The 16124-nt window shown below is 41.8% G+C and overlaps 1 protein-coding gene across 2 annotated transcripts; it reads left to right on the top strand.

Annotated features, from left to right (window-relative positions):
* Positions 1-5441: 5441 nt before the first annotated feature.
* Positions 5442-14215, top strand: LOC132142705 (aminoacyl tRNA synthase complex-interacting multifunctional protein 1-like). 2 transcript variants are annotated; one of them, XM_059552773.1, is made up of 7 exons: positions 5442-5567; positions 7632-7765; positions 8085-8198; positions 8473-8640; positions 10340-10545; positions 11827-11995; positions 13939-14215. In XM_059552773.1, coding segments are annotated over exons 1-7 (960 nt in total). In that variant the 5' UTR covers positions 5442-5565; the 3' UTR covers positions 14106-14215. The 2 variants fall into 2 exon arrangements, with proteins under 2 accessions (XP_059408756.1, XP_059408757.1); XM_059552774.1 differs by having other exon boundaries at positions 5450-5571.
* Positions 14216-16124: the final 1909 nt, after the last annotated feature.

Genomic DNA, 16124 nt, shown 5'->3' with positions numbered 1-16124 from the left:
TCAGCGATCATCTACGAGCAGTATACTCCTCTCCGCGGACGCGATGAGTCAACGAAAGGTAGGAGCCGTATGATGGGTTATCACGAGGAGGCACTTATGAGAGGTTCGTTGCAGCCTCTCTACAGGTTCTCTCCTTGATAGCCTATGGCTACAGTAAAATATGCATACACTTCCCCTGTGCACTAACGCCATTAGGAAGTATCCGCGCTCTGGAGTGTATTTCTTAAGTCGCCTCGCGTCTAACCCCCACCGTTTCGCTTCTGCGGTCGCCGAGGCCCCGCACGAGGTGTTGGTTAGGGGCGATATGTGCGGCTTGAATATGAATACAGTGATGCACTGGAGTTCCATGTGCTCGCTCTCCCCCACTCGAGCGCGTTAATCAACAGTTTTTGCTCTTCAAATGGTGGATTACGGCTCACACAGCCGCCGCGTTTTCGCTAGCGGCTTGGCCCGATGTTATCTTGTTGGATTGAATCCTGCCGTGGATACGCTTCAGGATTATATACAACGAAACGCAGCGAGTTTGACGCACACGCTTTTCTTCATGTTAATATGCCAGGGACTATGCCCTTCACTGAGAGTGCTGTTAGACTGCTAATGCACATCTACCCTCTCACTGCAGTCCCCATACTCTAACTTTGACTGTCTCGCAGCAAGGGCACCTCGAGCGTCATTTAACTGAGCTATCATTCGCGCGCCCCCTCAGACACTCTGCACAATCCAGTCTTCAGAGTTTGAGGGACGGCGCGGAGGCTGGCAAAGATGGCCAGCGTATGACGGTTCACACAGCCACCGCGTTCTCGCTAGCGGCGTGGCCCGATGTTTATCTTGTTGGATTAAATCCTGCCGTGGATACGCTTCAGGATTATACACAACGAAACGCAGCGAATGTGACGCATGCGTTTTTCCTTCATGTTTGCTTAGGACTGTGCCCGCCTCCAGAGAGCGCTGTTGGACTGCTAATGCACATCTAAGCCTCTCACTGCAGTTTCCACACTCTAACATTTGACTGTCTCGCAGCAAAGGCTTCTCGAGCGTCATTTAACTGAGCTATCATTCGCGCGCCCCCTCAGACACTCTGCACAATCCAGTCTTTAGAGTTTGAGGGATGGCGCGGAGGCTGGCAAAGATGGCCAGTGTATACGGTTCACACAGCCGCCGCGTTCTCGCTAGCGGCGTGGCCCGATGTTCATCTTGTTGGATTAAATCCTGCCGTGGATACGCTTCAGGATTATACACAACGAAACGCAGCGAGTTTGATGCATGCGTTTCCTTCATGTTCTCTAACATTGACTGTCTCGCAGCAAAGGCACCTCGAGCGTCATTGAACGGAGCTATCATTCGCGCGCCCCCTCAGACACTCTGCACAATCCAGTCTTTAGAGTTTGAGGGACGGCGCGGAGGCTGGCAAAGATGGCCAGTGTATACGGTTCACACAGCCGCCGCGTTCTCGCTAGCGGCGTGGCCCGATGTTCATCTTGTTGGATTAAATCCTGCCGTGGATACGCTTCAGGATTATACACAGCGAAACGCAGCGAGTTTGATGCATGCGTTTCCTTCATGTTCTCTAACATTGACTGTCTCGCAGCAAAGGCACCTCGAGCGTCATTGAACGGAGCTATCATTCGCGCGCCCCCTCAGACACTCTGCACAATCCAGCCTTCAGAGTTTGAGGGACGGCGCGGAGGCTGGCAAAGATGGCCAGTGTATGACGGCTCGCACAGCTGCCGCGTTCTCGCTAGCAGCGTGGCCCAATGTTTATCTTGTTGGATTACATCCTGCCGTGGATACGCTTCAGGATTATACACAACGAAACGCAGCGAGTTTGATGCATGCGTTTTCCTTCATGTTCTCTAACATTGACTGTCTCGCAGCAAAGGCACCTCGAGCGTCATTGAACTGAGCTCTCATTCGCGCGCCCCCTCAGACACTCTGCACAATCCAGCCTTCAGAGTTTGAGGGACGGCGCGGAGGCTGGCAAAGATGGCCAGTGTATGACGGCTCACACAGCTGCCGCGTTCTCGCTAGCAGCGTGGCCCAATGTTTATCTTGTTGGATTAAATCCTGCCGTGGATACGCTTCAGGATTATACACAACAAAAAAAAAAAAAAAAAAAAAAAAAAAAAACGCTAATATTGTTTCGGGCCGCGTGGGAACGCTTGCCCGGCATTTCTCAATGGGTGTTACGCACAATTTGTCACGGATACACCATTCAGTTTCGGAAAGGCCCGCCCCCTTTCCGTGGAATTCTCTCCACGGTGATGAAACCGATGGACATGGCGGTGCTGAGACAGGAAATGTTAGCTCTACTGAGCAAAGGGGCTATAGAAGAAGTACACCCCTCTCAGATGGAGTCAGGGTTTTACAGCCGTTATTTTGTGGTACCAAAAAAGGACGGCGGATTACGACCCATTCTGGATTTACGCCGTCTAAATCTTGCACTCAGGTCGAGCAAATTCAAGATGTTGACGGTAAAATCTATTTTGTCTCAGATTCAACCAAACGACTGGTTTGTCACGATCGATCTGAAGGATGCTTATTTTCATATTCAGATCATCGAGAGACACCGGAAGTTCCTCAGATTCGCTTTGGAGGGCAAAGCGTATCAGTACCGCGTTCTTCCCTTTGGCTTAGCGCTAGCTCCCCGTACATTCTCAAAATGCATGGACGCAGCTCTGGCCCCGTTGCGGCTCCGGGGCGTCCGTGTGTTAAACTATCTGGACGACTGGCTGGTGTTAGCGCAATCTCAGACTCAAGCACACTCTCATCGAGATATTGTGCTAAATCATTTACACAGCCTGGGTTTACGCACAAACTTCCAGAAAAGTGTATTAATCCCCTCTCAACGGATTACCTTTCTGGGAGTAGATTTGGACTCTCGCGCGATGACAGCAAAGCTTTCTGTCCCGCGCGCTCAGTCGATTACGTCATGCGTTCAGCACTTCAGGGCGGGTCACACAGTGACAGTGAGACTGTGCCTCAGACTACTAGGTCTAATGGCGGCGGCGCTTCCCGTGATTCATCTGGGTTTGCTTTACATGCGCCTGTTTCAGTGGTGGACGAAACGACAGAATATTTCACCCCGTTGTTCTCCGCATCGAACGATCTCGGTGACGCGGAGGTGTGTGATGTCGTTAAAACAATGGACATCAGCCGAATTTCTCCTCACCGGGGTTCGGCTGGGAATTTGCGCTTCCCGAGAGACTGTCACGACAGACGCGTCTTTGACCGGGTGGGGAGCTGTTTGTCAGGGGCGCCCAGCCCACGGAGTGTGGACAGCGGCACAACGCAGCTGGCACATAAACAAATTGGAATTACTGGCGGTTTTTCTGGCTCTCCAGTATTTTTCGAGTCTACTGACCGGCCGTCATGTGCTTCTCAGAACGGACAACACTGCGGTCGTGGCTTATCTGAACCATCAGGGAGGATTACGTTCTCGCCCTCTGTGCAGACTGGCGAGGCGGATTCTTCTTTGGTCTCACGACAAATTTCTGTCGATCCGGGCTGTTCACATCCCCGGACGACTGAACTTCGGAGCGGATTTATTATCCAGGCAGACTCTGGAACAAGGGGAATGGAGATTACACCCCCAAACGGTGAATCACCTATGGCATATTTTCGGGGAAGCGGAAGTGGATTTATTCGCGTCGAGCACGACTACGCATTGCCCGCTATGGTTCTCCCTAAGCCCTCCATCACCCCTGGGTCTGGATGCGCTAGCTCACAGCTGGCCCAGGACCAGCTTGTATGCGTTTCCTCCGATTCGGCTGGTCCCAGCGGTATTATGCAGAATACGGCGGGACAGAGTGGGACAGCTGTTGCTGGTGGCTCCGCGATGGCACACACAGCCGTGGTTTGCGGATCTCATCAATCTGTTAGCGGGCTCTCCGGTGGAGATTCCCCTCAGATGGGATTTATTATCGCAAGCACAGGGACGGATCTGGCATCCCAGGCCAGATCTGTGGAACCTGTGGGCGTGGCCTCTGAGCGGAGTGAGTTGATATGTCCCGGTCTTTCTGCTGAAACTACCGAGACTATACTGAACTCTAGAGCAGTTTCTACGAGACGCTTATATGCTTTCAAGTGGAAACTGTTTATGACATGGTGTGAAACTCATGATGTGGATCCAGTTTACTGCCCTGTGGCTTCAGTACTGGAGTTTCTTCAAGACCGTTTTTCGGAGGGATTGACACCAGCCACCCTGAAGGTTTATGTGGCAGCTATCTCAGCTCACCATGAGCATATAGGTGGTGTTTCAGTGGGTCGTCATCCACTGGTTTCTCGCTTTATACAGGGTGCGCGACGGTTGAGGCTTTTCCGCCCTGTGCGAGTTCCTTCATGGGATTTATCCATTGTGTTACTGGGTTTGTCAGGGCATCCGTTTGAGCCCCTGGAAACTGTATCGGATAAGCTCCTGTCTCTGAAGACACTTCTTCTCATGGCTTTATCCTCCCTTAAAAGAGTTGGGGATTTACAGGCTCTCTCTGTCTCACCCTCGTGCATGGAGTTTGCACCAGGCTCTGTGAAAGTGTTGTTGCGACCTAGGCCTAATTATGTTCCTAGGGTCGCGTCTAATCCTTTTCATTTTCAGCAGGTGGTCCTGGAGGCCTTTTCTCCTGCTGTGACAGAGTCTGGAGATCTAAGTCTTTGCCCTGTGAGGGCGTTGAAGACTTATGTGGATCGCACTGCCCCATGGCGTGAGTCTGACCAGCTGTTTGTCTGTTTTGGACATAAGAATAAGGGCCATGCAGTTACGAAACAGCGCATGTCCCATTGGCTGGTGGAGGCTATTTCCTTGGCCTATGAGGCGCGCGGGCTCGCTTCGCCCTTAGGAGTAAAAGGTCATTCCACGAGAACAGTGGCTTCTTCTCAAGCCTTTCTCAGTGGATCTTCTATGGATGATATCTGTGCTGCGGCAGGCTGGTCCTCACCGAGCACTTTTATCAGGTCTTACAGTCTGGATGTGAGGATGGCTCCTGGCTCCCGGGTTCTCTCCGCTTGAGCAGATGCTTCCTTGGATCCAAGCTATCAGGTACGTCAGGCGTGATGGTATAGCGTTCCCATACGTGGTGACGTCACCGCAGCATCGAAGTGACCTATGAAAGGGAACATCTCGGTTACGTATGTAACCTTGGTTCCCTGAATAGGGAACGAGATGCTGCGGTTCTGGCCGTGCCGTACCTTGATAGCTTTCTTCTCTTCTCGTCATGAAATCTGAGGTAAATGGCGCGCGGCACCAGGTATATATATGCCTACGCATGCTGGGCGGTGCCACGCGCTATTTGGCCAATAGGATTGGCGGGATGGTATAGGGCTTCAGACATTCGTCACACCGAAGGTGTTCCCATACGTGGTGACGTCACCGCAGCATCTCGTTCCCTATTCAGGGAACCAAGGTTACATACGTAACCGAGATGTTTCGTGCGATTGTAAACAGCGCGTTGACGCGTTTATCCCGCGACAGCGAACAGCTGGACGACGTGTGGCCGTGGCGTCATCATCTTACGACGACAGTGAAAGTGCGGTGTGTGGCTGTGCAGGAAAGAAACATACGGTTGCAGTTTAATGTGAGTGAGTAGTAGAGCTCGAATTGACGTTTTAGTTAATGACTATTGAATATTGTATTGTATTGTATTGTGTACCTAATGTGTTAGTAATGTAGTTAAAGTCGAGCTGTAAAAGGACCGATGATGTGCTATGAAGATTGGCACGTGAAGTGACAGTCAGCACTGTAAACGTTATCCGTTTAAAGACGGTAATAATGTCATGAGTCATGATGGTCCTTCTGCAAAATATCACTTCTAAAAAAAAATCCTTCCATTTCGATTCCCGTCATCTGCTTTAAAGGTTTAAAAAGTGAATTTATTTGATGATTTATCAAAAAAATGACCTCAATGATTAATATATTGTTATTTCTTTCGTAATGATTATCTTAAAATGTATATCCATTTACTCTGAACTGAATAATTGTTTAATAGATTGCTTTCCTGTTTTTCTTTTACTTTCACTTACAGTTTGTGGTATGTCAAACAGGTTTATTCACTTGTTCTGAACGAGTCAGTATTTAAAAATGCCACCATCCATGTCCTGAAGATTAAAATATACTACGGAAATTAACAAATGTATGATTGATAAAATAAAAAAATTATATTAATAAATGATATTAACATAAAAAAATCATATTACACACTTTTTGTGTGTATAAAATATAGGACATGTCATGTGGTTTTCTTTTGTGCCCCTACAGGTATGTAGTTATTTCAAGGAAAATTACAAAGACATAAAGACATTCCTGTGGGATGCAAGTATTTAAGCTTATTTAGAATTTCGTGAATGGAAGAGAATCAAGTCTTTATTGTGATTTGACTGCGGCTGATGGCCAATATCTGGCAGGTTTATGTGTGGCACAAGTGTGTGGTCAGTATCTTCTCACCGTTCAGACTTTCATGAAAGTGACAGCTGCTCCTTCACTGGTGTCAGATGTAACACATGGCCTATTATTTTCCAGGTTTGTTTCACAGATGTTTTTTGGTTGCGTTTCAGATATTTGATATCTGTGGCATGCCTAATATTCATGTTTATTGGCTGTCAGATGATGCAGATGACCACCGCTGCAGGGCATTATGGGAAAACGGTGACAACTGAGCTTGTGTTTTAAACTCCGGCTCAGCCCCGGGACTGGTTTTCAGGGGTTATGCAAATGAAAACAGTCCTGTCATGGTGCTCATAAATTCTTCCACCACAGGCCCATTTAAAGCAGTTCAAGAACTTCAAAAACAAGAGACTTTGATCCACGATATTATCAACTCCAGCTTTTTTGTGTTTCTAATTTCCTCATCTGAACTCTTTGTTTTCATCCCGCGCCAGCTGTTGTTTTCCAGCACCACCCTGCAATGTGTGTTATGATGTGTTCTTCTCTTTTCCTACGCCTTGTAAAAAAAAAACCTTAGACCTTTTGCAGTGGATGAGCCCAAGACTAATGTGTACCGTGTCCGTGTTCCTTCACCAGCTGTCTTTCGACTGAATGGGAATTGTTGTTTGATCCATTGTGGAGCCAAAGAGGATTCCTCAATCAAAACAGAGCCGAGATGACAGTGATGCAATTACACAGTATTTGTATCATTGTGGACATGAGAGCACACACATTTAGATGCCATATGGTTTGATTCCATCCGCTTCCTTGTTGGGGAATATTCCTGTTGACCTGGATATTGGCGAGGCGATTCAAACAGTAATGAAGTGAGAACCCAAAGCAGGTTCACTGGGATTAGGATGGAGAATATACGCTTTGATGAGGTTTTCGCATGTTGTCTGGCGTCTAGCCGATCTATTGTTGAGCATCTGGCTGGTGTCAGATGTTTCATTATAATTCTCCTTCATGGAAGGGGATTAGGACAGAGACTTGGCCACATATAGGTATACATTACAAATTAAAGCACCGTGTAAAGTGTGCCAAAACACCTCATGTTTACATGCGCCAAAGATCTGAAAAGATCTCATTTAAAAAGGTCACGCTCCCAAGTGCCGCGTGTTCCCAAACACGGATAGGATGTCTCCGTGGATCCTCTTTTGTTTATGAGTGACTAAGAGTTCCTGCAGCGTTTGATCTTTTCCTTTGGCTTGTTTTTCAGGTTCCTGGTGTCATCCCTGTTCAAGATGTCAGGCCACACACCCTCACTCATGGGACTGGAACAGAAGGCCGCGGAGGCTGACCAGATCATCGAATACCTCAAGCAGCAGGTCCAGCTGCTGAAGGAGAAAGCCAGTAAGTGAATCCATGAGGCGTGCATGTGTGTTGTTGAACCCGGGTCAATGACCAATAAGGATGTCTGAGAGGATGAAAAGCAGAAAGAGGAATCTTTTCAAAACCTAGTTTAGAATTTGCTTAGAAGGATGATATTTGCATTTATAGAGGTTTCAAACGTTTATGCAATTGGAACCAAAAAATATTATTTTAACAAGGGAAAAATATTTTAAAGATATATATATATAGCCAATCTAAGTTACACTAAGCAGCAGACAATTGAGAAGTTCTGAATGAATGTGTGTCTGTCTTGTTCTAATGAGTGTGTCGTTTGCTGTAGTTGTGCAGGCCACGGTGAAAGAGGAAAAGAAACTGATGGTGGAGAATGCCAAGCTCAAGAAGGACATTGAAGAGCTGAAGAAACAACTGCTTGAAATTGAAAAGAGGAGAGGAGGTATAATATCACACAATATATTGCATGCTTGCTTAAAAAAAATGAAATACTGTACTTGAAAACATAATGTAACTTTTAGATTTCAAAACTTCTGTAGTCTAAAATTAAATGCATCAACATGTGACCACCTACATTTAAACATCAATGATGCCTGTTGGGTGGTCAGAAGTGCCTTCAGATTAATACAAGAAAATCTTATCATTGTGTTAAGTATTTAGGATTCACAAAAACATTGTTATTCTAATGGTGAAATAATTTGATTTGTTCTTTGCAGTGAAAGATGTGGCAATGCCTTCAGTGGAGCCCAGCATCCAGTGTGTCTCTAAACCCACAGCCTCAGAGCCCCCTGTCCCAGCAGCCCCTTCTGCTCCTGCCCCAGCCACAAAAACCCCACCAGCCAAAAACAACGATGACACAAAAAAGATGAAAGCCGAAAAGAAGGGTGAGCATACTTCTAAGACTATTAATATGACATTTCCTTTATAACAGCTTCCAGTGCTGATGATTCATTTGCCCCCCCCCATCCAAAACGTTTGAGACGTGGTCAGAATCAAAATCAGATCTTTTAGAATTAGTTGCCAAATCTACTCCCATTAAATGAAACTAAGTTGCATATAAAACTTATCTCTAATTATAATTCAGAAAAAGCTGCTGTAAATTCCAATTAAAAGAAAGTGTCAATAATATAGGGCCATAAAATGACTGAAGAGTAGACTGTGTCATGTCAAGGGGTTAATTGAATTTTTGGAGAATATGTGAGATAGGAACATAAATGAGAAAAACATTTTACTAATGCACAATCCCACTTTCATAAACAATGCTGTGTAATGAACACATTTGAAAAGCTTGACAGAGTTTGAGAAGAGACTACGTGTGAATGCAAGCTATGGATGCGGGTTACAACCAGATCTGAAGGCAAACCAGATTTAAAGACTTCGCCGCTGTCTTTAGGGGGTTACGTTTCTAAGTATTCATACCCTAAAGAACAGTTCATTTGAAATGGATCCGATTTCTTTTCATGGTTATTAATTATGAAAATGATTTTCATTATCAATCACTTAAATCCCTTCAACTTGGGAACGCTCTGTTCATATCGAAGTACAGATCACAGATTGTTTTTGTGCATTTATGGGCTGAGGAAAAAGGGCCAGATGTTAAAAGGAGTTTCATTATTTTCAAATACGTCTCTTTTCCTTCAGCGTTGAATGCTGTGTTTCGGTGTAGATGTAGCATCTGCAGTTCATGTGTATCTTTTTCTTGGAAAGAACTACATGATTTCTCGCATTCAGAAGACTTTGAGGACTTGGCCATTTTTCTAACTGCATTTTCTTAAATTAGGGCTGCATGATTAATGTAAATCATTAATCAATTCACGATAGCCTTGTGAGATTATTAATAGCCTTGCCTGTCATCGAATCAGTAAGACACGTGTAGTCTGCTTGCACTGCATGCTTCAAAATGCTCATTTACTGCACAGTATTTCCAAGACAATGCAATTTATTGCTTTGATGGCACAACTGTTTTTAGTGCTGATCATTTTAATGCATCCTTGCTAAATAAAAGTATGATTTCTTGCTGACCCCAGACTTTTGAACGGTAGTGCTTTGATTTCCTCTGCCTGGAAATCATTGTGTTCAGTGTTAATGCTTGTATAGACTACACAGAGGTTTTCATTTTCAAGACTTGTAGGGTGAAGTGGGGATCCAATATGGTTTCCCCCCTCAACCCCTTAAGTCCGGAAACAGTGGTAAAGTTGTACTATTTTCAAATGACTGGAGCGATTAGAAACAAACACCATACTGAAGCGATTGAAGAGTTCAGAAACAGAACACAGATGAAAAGCCGACATAATTTCCAGTTGTAGACTTTTAGAGTATCCCAGCAGCTTCCTAGAGAACAATATGCACAAGCTAAAACTAAAGGCACATTTCCTCAGGGATAACATGTACCTTAATAAAACCCAAGAATGGCACGGTGTGCTGAGGTTGGTACAATGTCTCTAACAGCTCTACATACACAGCTTGTGCTGGTTGGTTGAACGTTGTTATTGCTAAAGTTATGAATCATGTTTGTGTTCTGACTTAAACACAGAAATATGTTAAAGGCATTATTTGATGATCTGTAATGCATTTTTGGTCCAGGAGAGAAGAAGGAGAAGAAGGCAGCGGTGCCTCCTCAGGAAGAGGCGAAAGTAGACGTGTCTCGATTGGATTTGCGCGTGGGCCGCATCATCAGCGCCGAAAAGCACCCGGACGCCGACTCTCTCTACGTTGAGCAGGTGGATGTTGGTGAAGCATCTCCACGCACTGTTGTCAGTGGACTGGTCAAACACATCCCTCTGGAGCAGGTACTGACCCATCTGACCCGTGTTTATCGCTGAGTCTGGTTTTGACGGTCGTTAGAATTAAAGGCATCACAGAAATCACTGAAATGCAACAAATCATTAAATGCATTTAGGAATTTGCAAACCACCTCAATCAATTCATCTTGTTATTGCTATTAATTATATGTTGTTTTAATTTTCTGAAATGCACCAAATCATTTAATCATGATTATGCAGTGATTTATTAAGTAAAAAGCACTTAAAGTCATTATTATAATTAAAAGATAATTTTTTCATTTGTTTTTAAAATATGACATTTTTAACTGAATTAACATTAAATTACATTAATGACATTATTAAAATGCAATTGTTTTAATTACAAATGAATCACAGTATTACATTCTAGTACAAAATTGAAAATTGAAATTTTATTGTCAGATTTAATTGATTTATAGAATCACTTTTTTAAAATATAGCATGTTAACCTAATCAAAATATATTCCCTTTTTGATTTGTTATATTTAATAAAAGGAATTACTGGCATACTTTAAAAAGCTACAAAAAAATGTAATAAATTGTCCTCAACGTCTCGCTACTGTACCTGAGAGCAATCTTTGTTGGCGATAAAATGACTGCAGCTCTTGTTGATTAGGTGTTATGTGTCTGAATATTGGGAAGGGGGATATTTCAGCTTTACGGTTTCATATAAAACGTTTGCACTGCTACGATTCTTGCAGATCCATGAACCTGTTCCATGCAGACAGCTCAGTCTCTTGTGCTTTATTTTCCAGAACCCAGAGTTTCTGATTTGTTTAGGGGATTCCTAGCAGCTCCTCAGAAATTCTAATGACACCTATAAAACCCATCTGTTTCCTTCATTCAGTTTAATCATGTTGGGTTCCCCCCTCTGGTTATGACTGCATCACAGTTGCTTTAAGCATGTTTGTGCTTTTATAGAGTTGAAATAATAATGAATGCCTACAGTTCATTTTATAAGAGATTTGGAAGTAGATGAGTTGAATGATTATTGCATGTATTCAGTTTATTCATTTTGTTGAGGGTGTGTTTTTTTCTGCATCCCTGGTTCTTGGTTATAAAAACAAAAAAATCAACAGGTTTAAAGTCGCCCAGCTGTTCCTCATAATACACGGTATGTTGTTGATGTTTTTGGACTGTTGCATAACTTCTCATTCTGACATGCAATAAATTACATTTACTTTATAGTATTCTTTTTAACAGCTTAAGAAGATGGCATTTGATTCTTGTGCCGCCTGTTTAGTTATGTTCATTTTTTTCTATCTTTAGATGCAAAATCGCATGGCTGTCCTCCTATGCAACCTGAAGCATGCTAAGATGAGAGGCGTCTTGTCCCAGGCCATGGTCATGTGTGCCAGCTCTCCAGAAAAAGTTGAAATCCTGGATCCCCCGAGTGGAGCAGTGGCTGGAGACAGGATTACCTTCCAGGGCTTCCCAGGTAATGTTACATATTTACACACAAACATACCACAATGAAATATGAAATTACTGTCCATCAGTCCAATAGCACATACAGTCAACTTCATGGAGCCCATCTGAGTGCATCATGCTGCTTTATTAAAGGAAAGGCTCTCCCAAAAATCTAAGCTCTGCTATGATTTACTCGCTCTCTTGTTGTTCCAAAACCAGTTTGAGTTTCTTTCTTCCATGGGAAACAAAAGTTAAGCAGAATGTTCATGTTGTTCTTTTCTAAAAAAAAAAAAAAAAAAAAAAAAAAAAAAGCATATGGTAACCAGGAGCTGTTGCGCTCTAAATGAACAAGAATGCTCCATAAAAATGTAAAATGTATCCATACGATGCATGCACTATATTCCTGCGACAGCATGTCTTCATCTTGTGAGGGATGCTCAGACTTACGAGTTGGCCATTTGAAAATCATTCAGAAGATCTCTTTCTGTTTAAGTGGGTGATTTTTGGCCATAATAAGCTGTAATGTAGACCAGACTTCATGCCGGTGTTGAAACGTCTTGCAGTGTGACTCCGGAGGACACAGACCCTGGTCAAATTCTGCAGGTCCTTAAAAAGTCTTAAATTTAGTTGTATCAAATTTAAGGCCATTAAAAGTCTTAAATGGTACAAAAAAAGTATTCATTTTGATTTCAAGATGTCTTCAATTTGGGCACAGAAAGACAAGAATTGTGATAGGGTTATGATTTCATTAAATAGACAAGCCCTGCACGCTTCAAAGCATGCACAGCGTGTAGCGCTGATTTGTGTATAGCCATTACTGAGAAAACCGCTATATTTCTCCAGATCCAAAAGCACCTCCTGCTGGCAGAGAATGAATGTGCATTTTCAATCAGCCTGTCTGCTGTTTTTGTGAAAATCAACCATTTTATACAGCAAACACGCAGAGTTGTACATGTGAACCAGTGGAAAATCGAAACAATTAAGACCGCAAAATCATTTAATGTTATTTAATATAATAATTGTTTACATGAATAAAATAATTGATACTTTTGACTCATTCATTTTCTAATATATTTCTTTATCTGAACTGTAAATCATGTTTTTTTACTGTAATTTTATAGTTTAATAAATTACCATAGACACTGTCCTACTGCGCTCATATGGTATTAATTTTATTTGTGCAGGTCTTAAAAATCCTGCAGATACATTGTTGTCATTTAACCACGGCTGTTCATTTGAATTCTTAAGATCTCTCAATAAAAAATATTGTTTGTGTTCTGCTATATGAGCTTATAAAGAGCAAATTCCTCAGTGCTTAAGGGAACCTCACAAACAATCCAAAGTTTATTTCTGTGCTGTGGAATAATATGGCTGATCTGGCCTGGAAGCTATTTGGAGGAGTCAGATGAACACAATAACTAACAGGAAGATTCCCAGGAGTTGTGTGAATGTGGAATGCAGAGGAGGAAAATCTACACAAGTGTCTCTTTCACCTTTCAATGTCAAGCTCTTCCTCATCTTTCCATTAAGCCAAAAAACATCAAATGTTGTCTAATTCATTTTTTCCAAGTACAAAATCAAAACATGTTGTAGCAGGAATGAAGCAGTTCTCCAACTTCCTCCAGTTATTGGGAATAATAAATTATCAGTTTATTGTTATTGTCAAAAGTAGAACAGATGCAAATAACACAATCCCTTCAGCATTCAAATCAAGCTTTTGAATTCGATTTGGTTTGATTTATGTCCACTGTTTGCAGGTAGTAGCAAAAACACCTATCTTTATCTGGTTTCCATGAGCACTTGAATTTTGGAGCATCTCCTTTTGGCTCAACTTGAGCTAATTATTCAAACCTGTGGAAGTGAATGTTAATGATACTGAGAGGATTTCAAAAACTGCTTCGGTTTTCAGTCTGTTTACAGCTGTTGAGAGAAAAACTGATCAGCACTTCAAACTCTGTTTTGTTGTTCCAGGTGAGCCCGACAAGGAGCTGAACCCTAAGAAGAAAGTGTGGGAGCAGGTCCAGCCAGACTTGAGCACCGATGACCAATGTGTGGCCACTTACAAGGGAGCTGCCTTTGAGGTTGCTGGCAAAGGAGTGTGCAAAGCTCAGACAATGAGTAACAGCGGAATCAAATAGAAACTTCGGGGAGAATTTCCTTCTGTGAGAAGACTTCTTCTCTAACCTCTTGACCTCTCTATTTGCGCTGAATGAAGGGACACGTTTGAGATTAATAAAGTCTTTGAATGCTACTCTTTGAATGTGAACATCAATATAATTCTTTTGCAGGTATAAAAGGTGATGATGGATTTAAAAACATAAAATGGCATTTGTAACCCGTTTTACTTCTGTAATCAAATCGATTACCATGTGAAATGGGTATTAAATGGGAACAAAAATGTAGGGGCGGAATTTAATCTGGCCCTTCTGCAATTAAGTGAAGTTAATTGTACATTTAAAATTTAACTCGCATATACATTTTTAACATTTCAGGCTGTATACACTGAATAAACCTGAATTAGCAGTGAACTACAGTATGATAATAAATATTACCCTAAATTCATAAAATGCAATTAAAATGTTTTTGTTTGTGCAATTAGAAGTACATTAAGATCAGATGTATATTCCAAAACATACATTTAGATTTCATGTTGACTTGTGTCATGTTTCATTTAATTAATTTAATTTAATCTATGTATTTAGCAGACGCGACTTATTCAGGCTATCAATTTTTACCTATCATGTGTTCCTGGGGAATCGAACTCCCAACCTTGAGCTTGATAGCACAATGCTCTACCACTTGAGCTACAGGAACGCTAATATAAATATTTTATTGAAATATAAAAGGTGAAACTATTTTAAACAGGAGCACAACATAGCTTGTGCAGTAGAGAAAAGTCAGATATCAACAGCCCAGAAAAGTGTGTTATTGTAGTCTGTTTCCTCTCTGTTCTCAAATAAGGCATTTGGTTGTTAAGATCCAGAATGGAATGATTATTTTTAATAGGTTAGTGAATCGTGTTCATTTCCTCTGAATTAATCTTACCTGAGCTTGTTTCTTAACACCATTTTGATTTGCTTTGTTTTATTGGTCCCTCGGGAGGAACATCATAGATGTTTTTTCTAGAGGAAGACAGATTCTGAAACGGAGTTCTGTTAAACTGATGGATTCATGGGTCCGTTCCAACCCCATTCTGTCAAAAATAATGAACTCCACGAGTGGAGCGCAACATCACTGTCATCTAAAGAAAAATAATAATAACTTTACTGTTCAGCTTTGCATTATGTATCTCTATTGATTAGTGGCATGAAACAAGCTTGTTCTGCCATGGCTTCTTTCACATGGAGTTTCTCTCGCTATTTCTCTCGCTGTGTATGCTTGCTGATTGATTTGAAGATTTGTAATTGAAGTATCAGTAAGACATAAAGTGTGTTACTAAGTATAGAAGGTAGAAGGTGGTTACAATTTCCAGCACCAAAATTCAAGACCCACAGCTTCATCGGATAAACAAATTACAAATATATGTAATATGTTTTTGGCATGTGCTAAAATCAGGGTTAATTGGTAACTTAAAAAAAAAAAAAAGTTTTTTACTTGAAAAAGTTAAGAGAATTAACTATAACTGAAATAAAATAAACTTTAAAATGTATTTTATTTCATTTCAGCTAGTTGGAAACATTTCTCATTTTCATTTAGTTTAACTTGGTGTACAAAAATGAACTAAAGCTAGAAACCGAAAACAATAAACAAAAATTTTTATCTAAATACTATTGATAAAAACTATTTTTATCTCTATACTAAAACTAATAATGGAAAGATCTGGTTGCAAACAATGCAAACTTTAAATTTAAAATAAAACTTAATAAAATCTAAGTATTACTGTTTCATTAAAATAATTGTATTTTTAAAGCAATTTAGGTCTGACTTTGTACCCTTTTTAAGGAATTGGTGCTTTTGAATTAATAATGTGTTGCCCATTATCTGTTATTTGAACCAGTAGATATATAATTATAGAAGATGGCTTATTTATAAGATATATACATCTTACATTGTAAGGGGGATGCATCTTCTTTCTTCAAATGGCTTTGAGACATTCAAGATGCATGTCAGGGATTCTGAAGCTCTTACTCAACATGAAGCGCTCTCTGATCACAGAT

Source organism: Carassius carassius, chromosome 6 (assembly GCF_963082965.1).
Source record: "Carassius carassius chromosome 6, fCarCar2.1, whole genome shotgun sequence".
NCBI lineage: Eukaryota > Metazoa > Chordata > Actinopteri > Cypriniformes > Cyprinidae > Carassius > Carassius carassius.
Note: the sequence above shows the minus strand (reverse complement) of the source record. Positions and strands in the feature narration are given on the sequence as shown.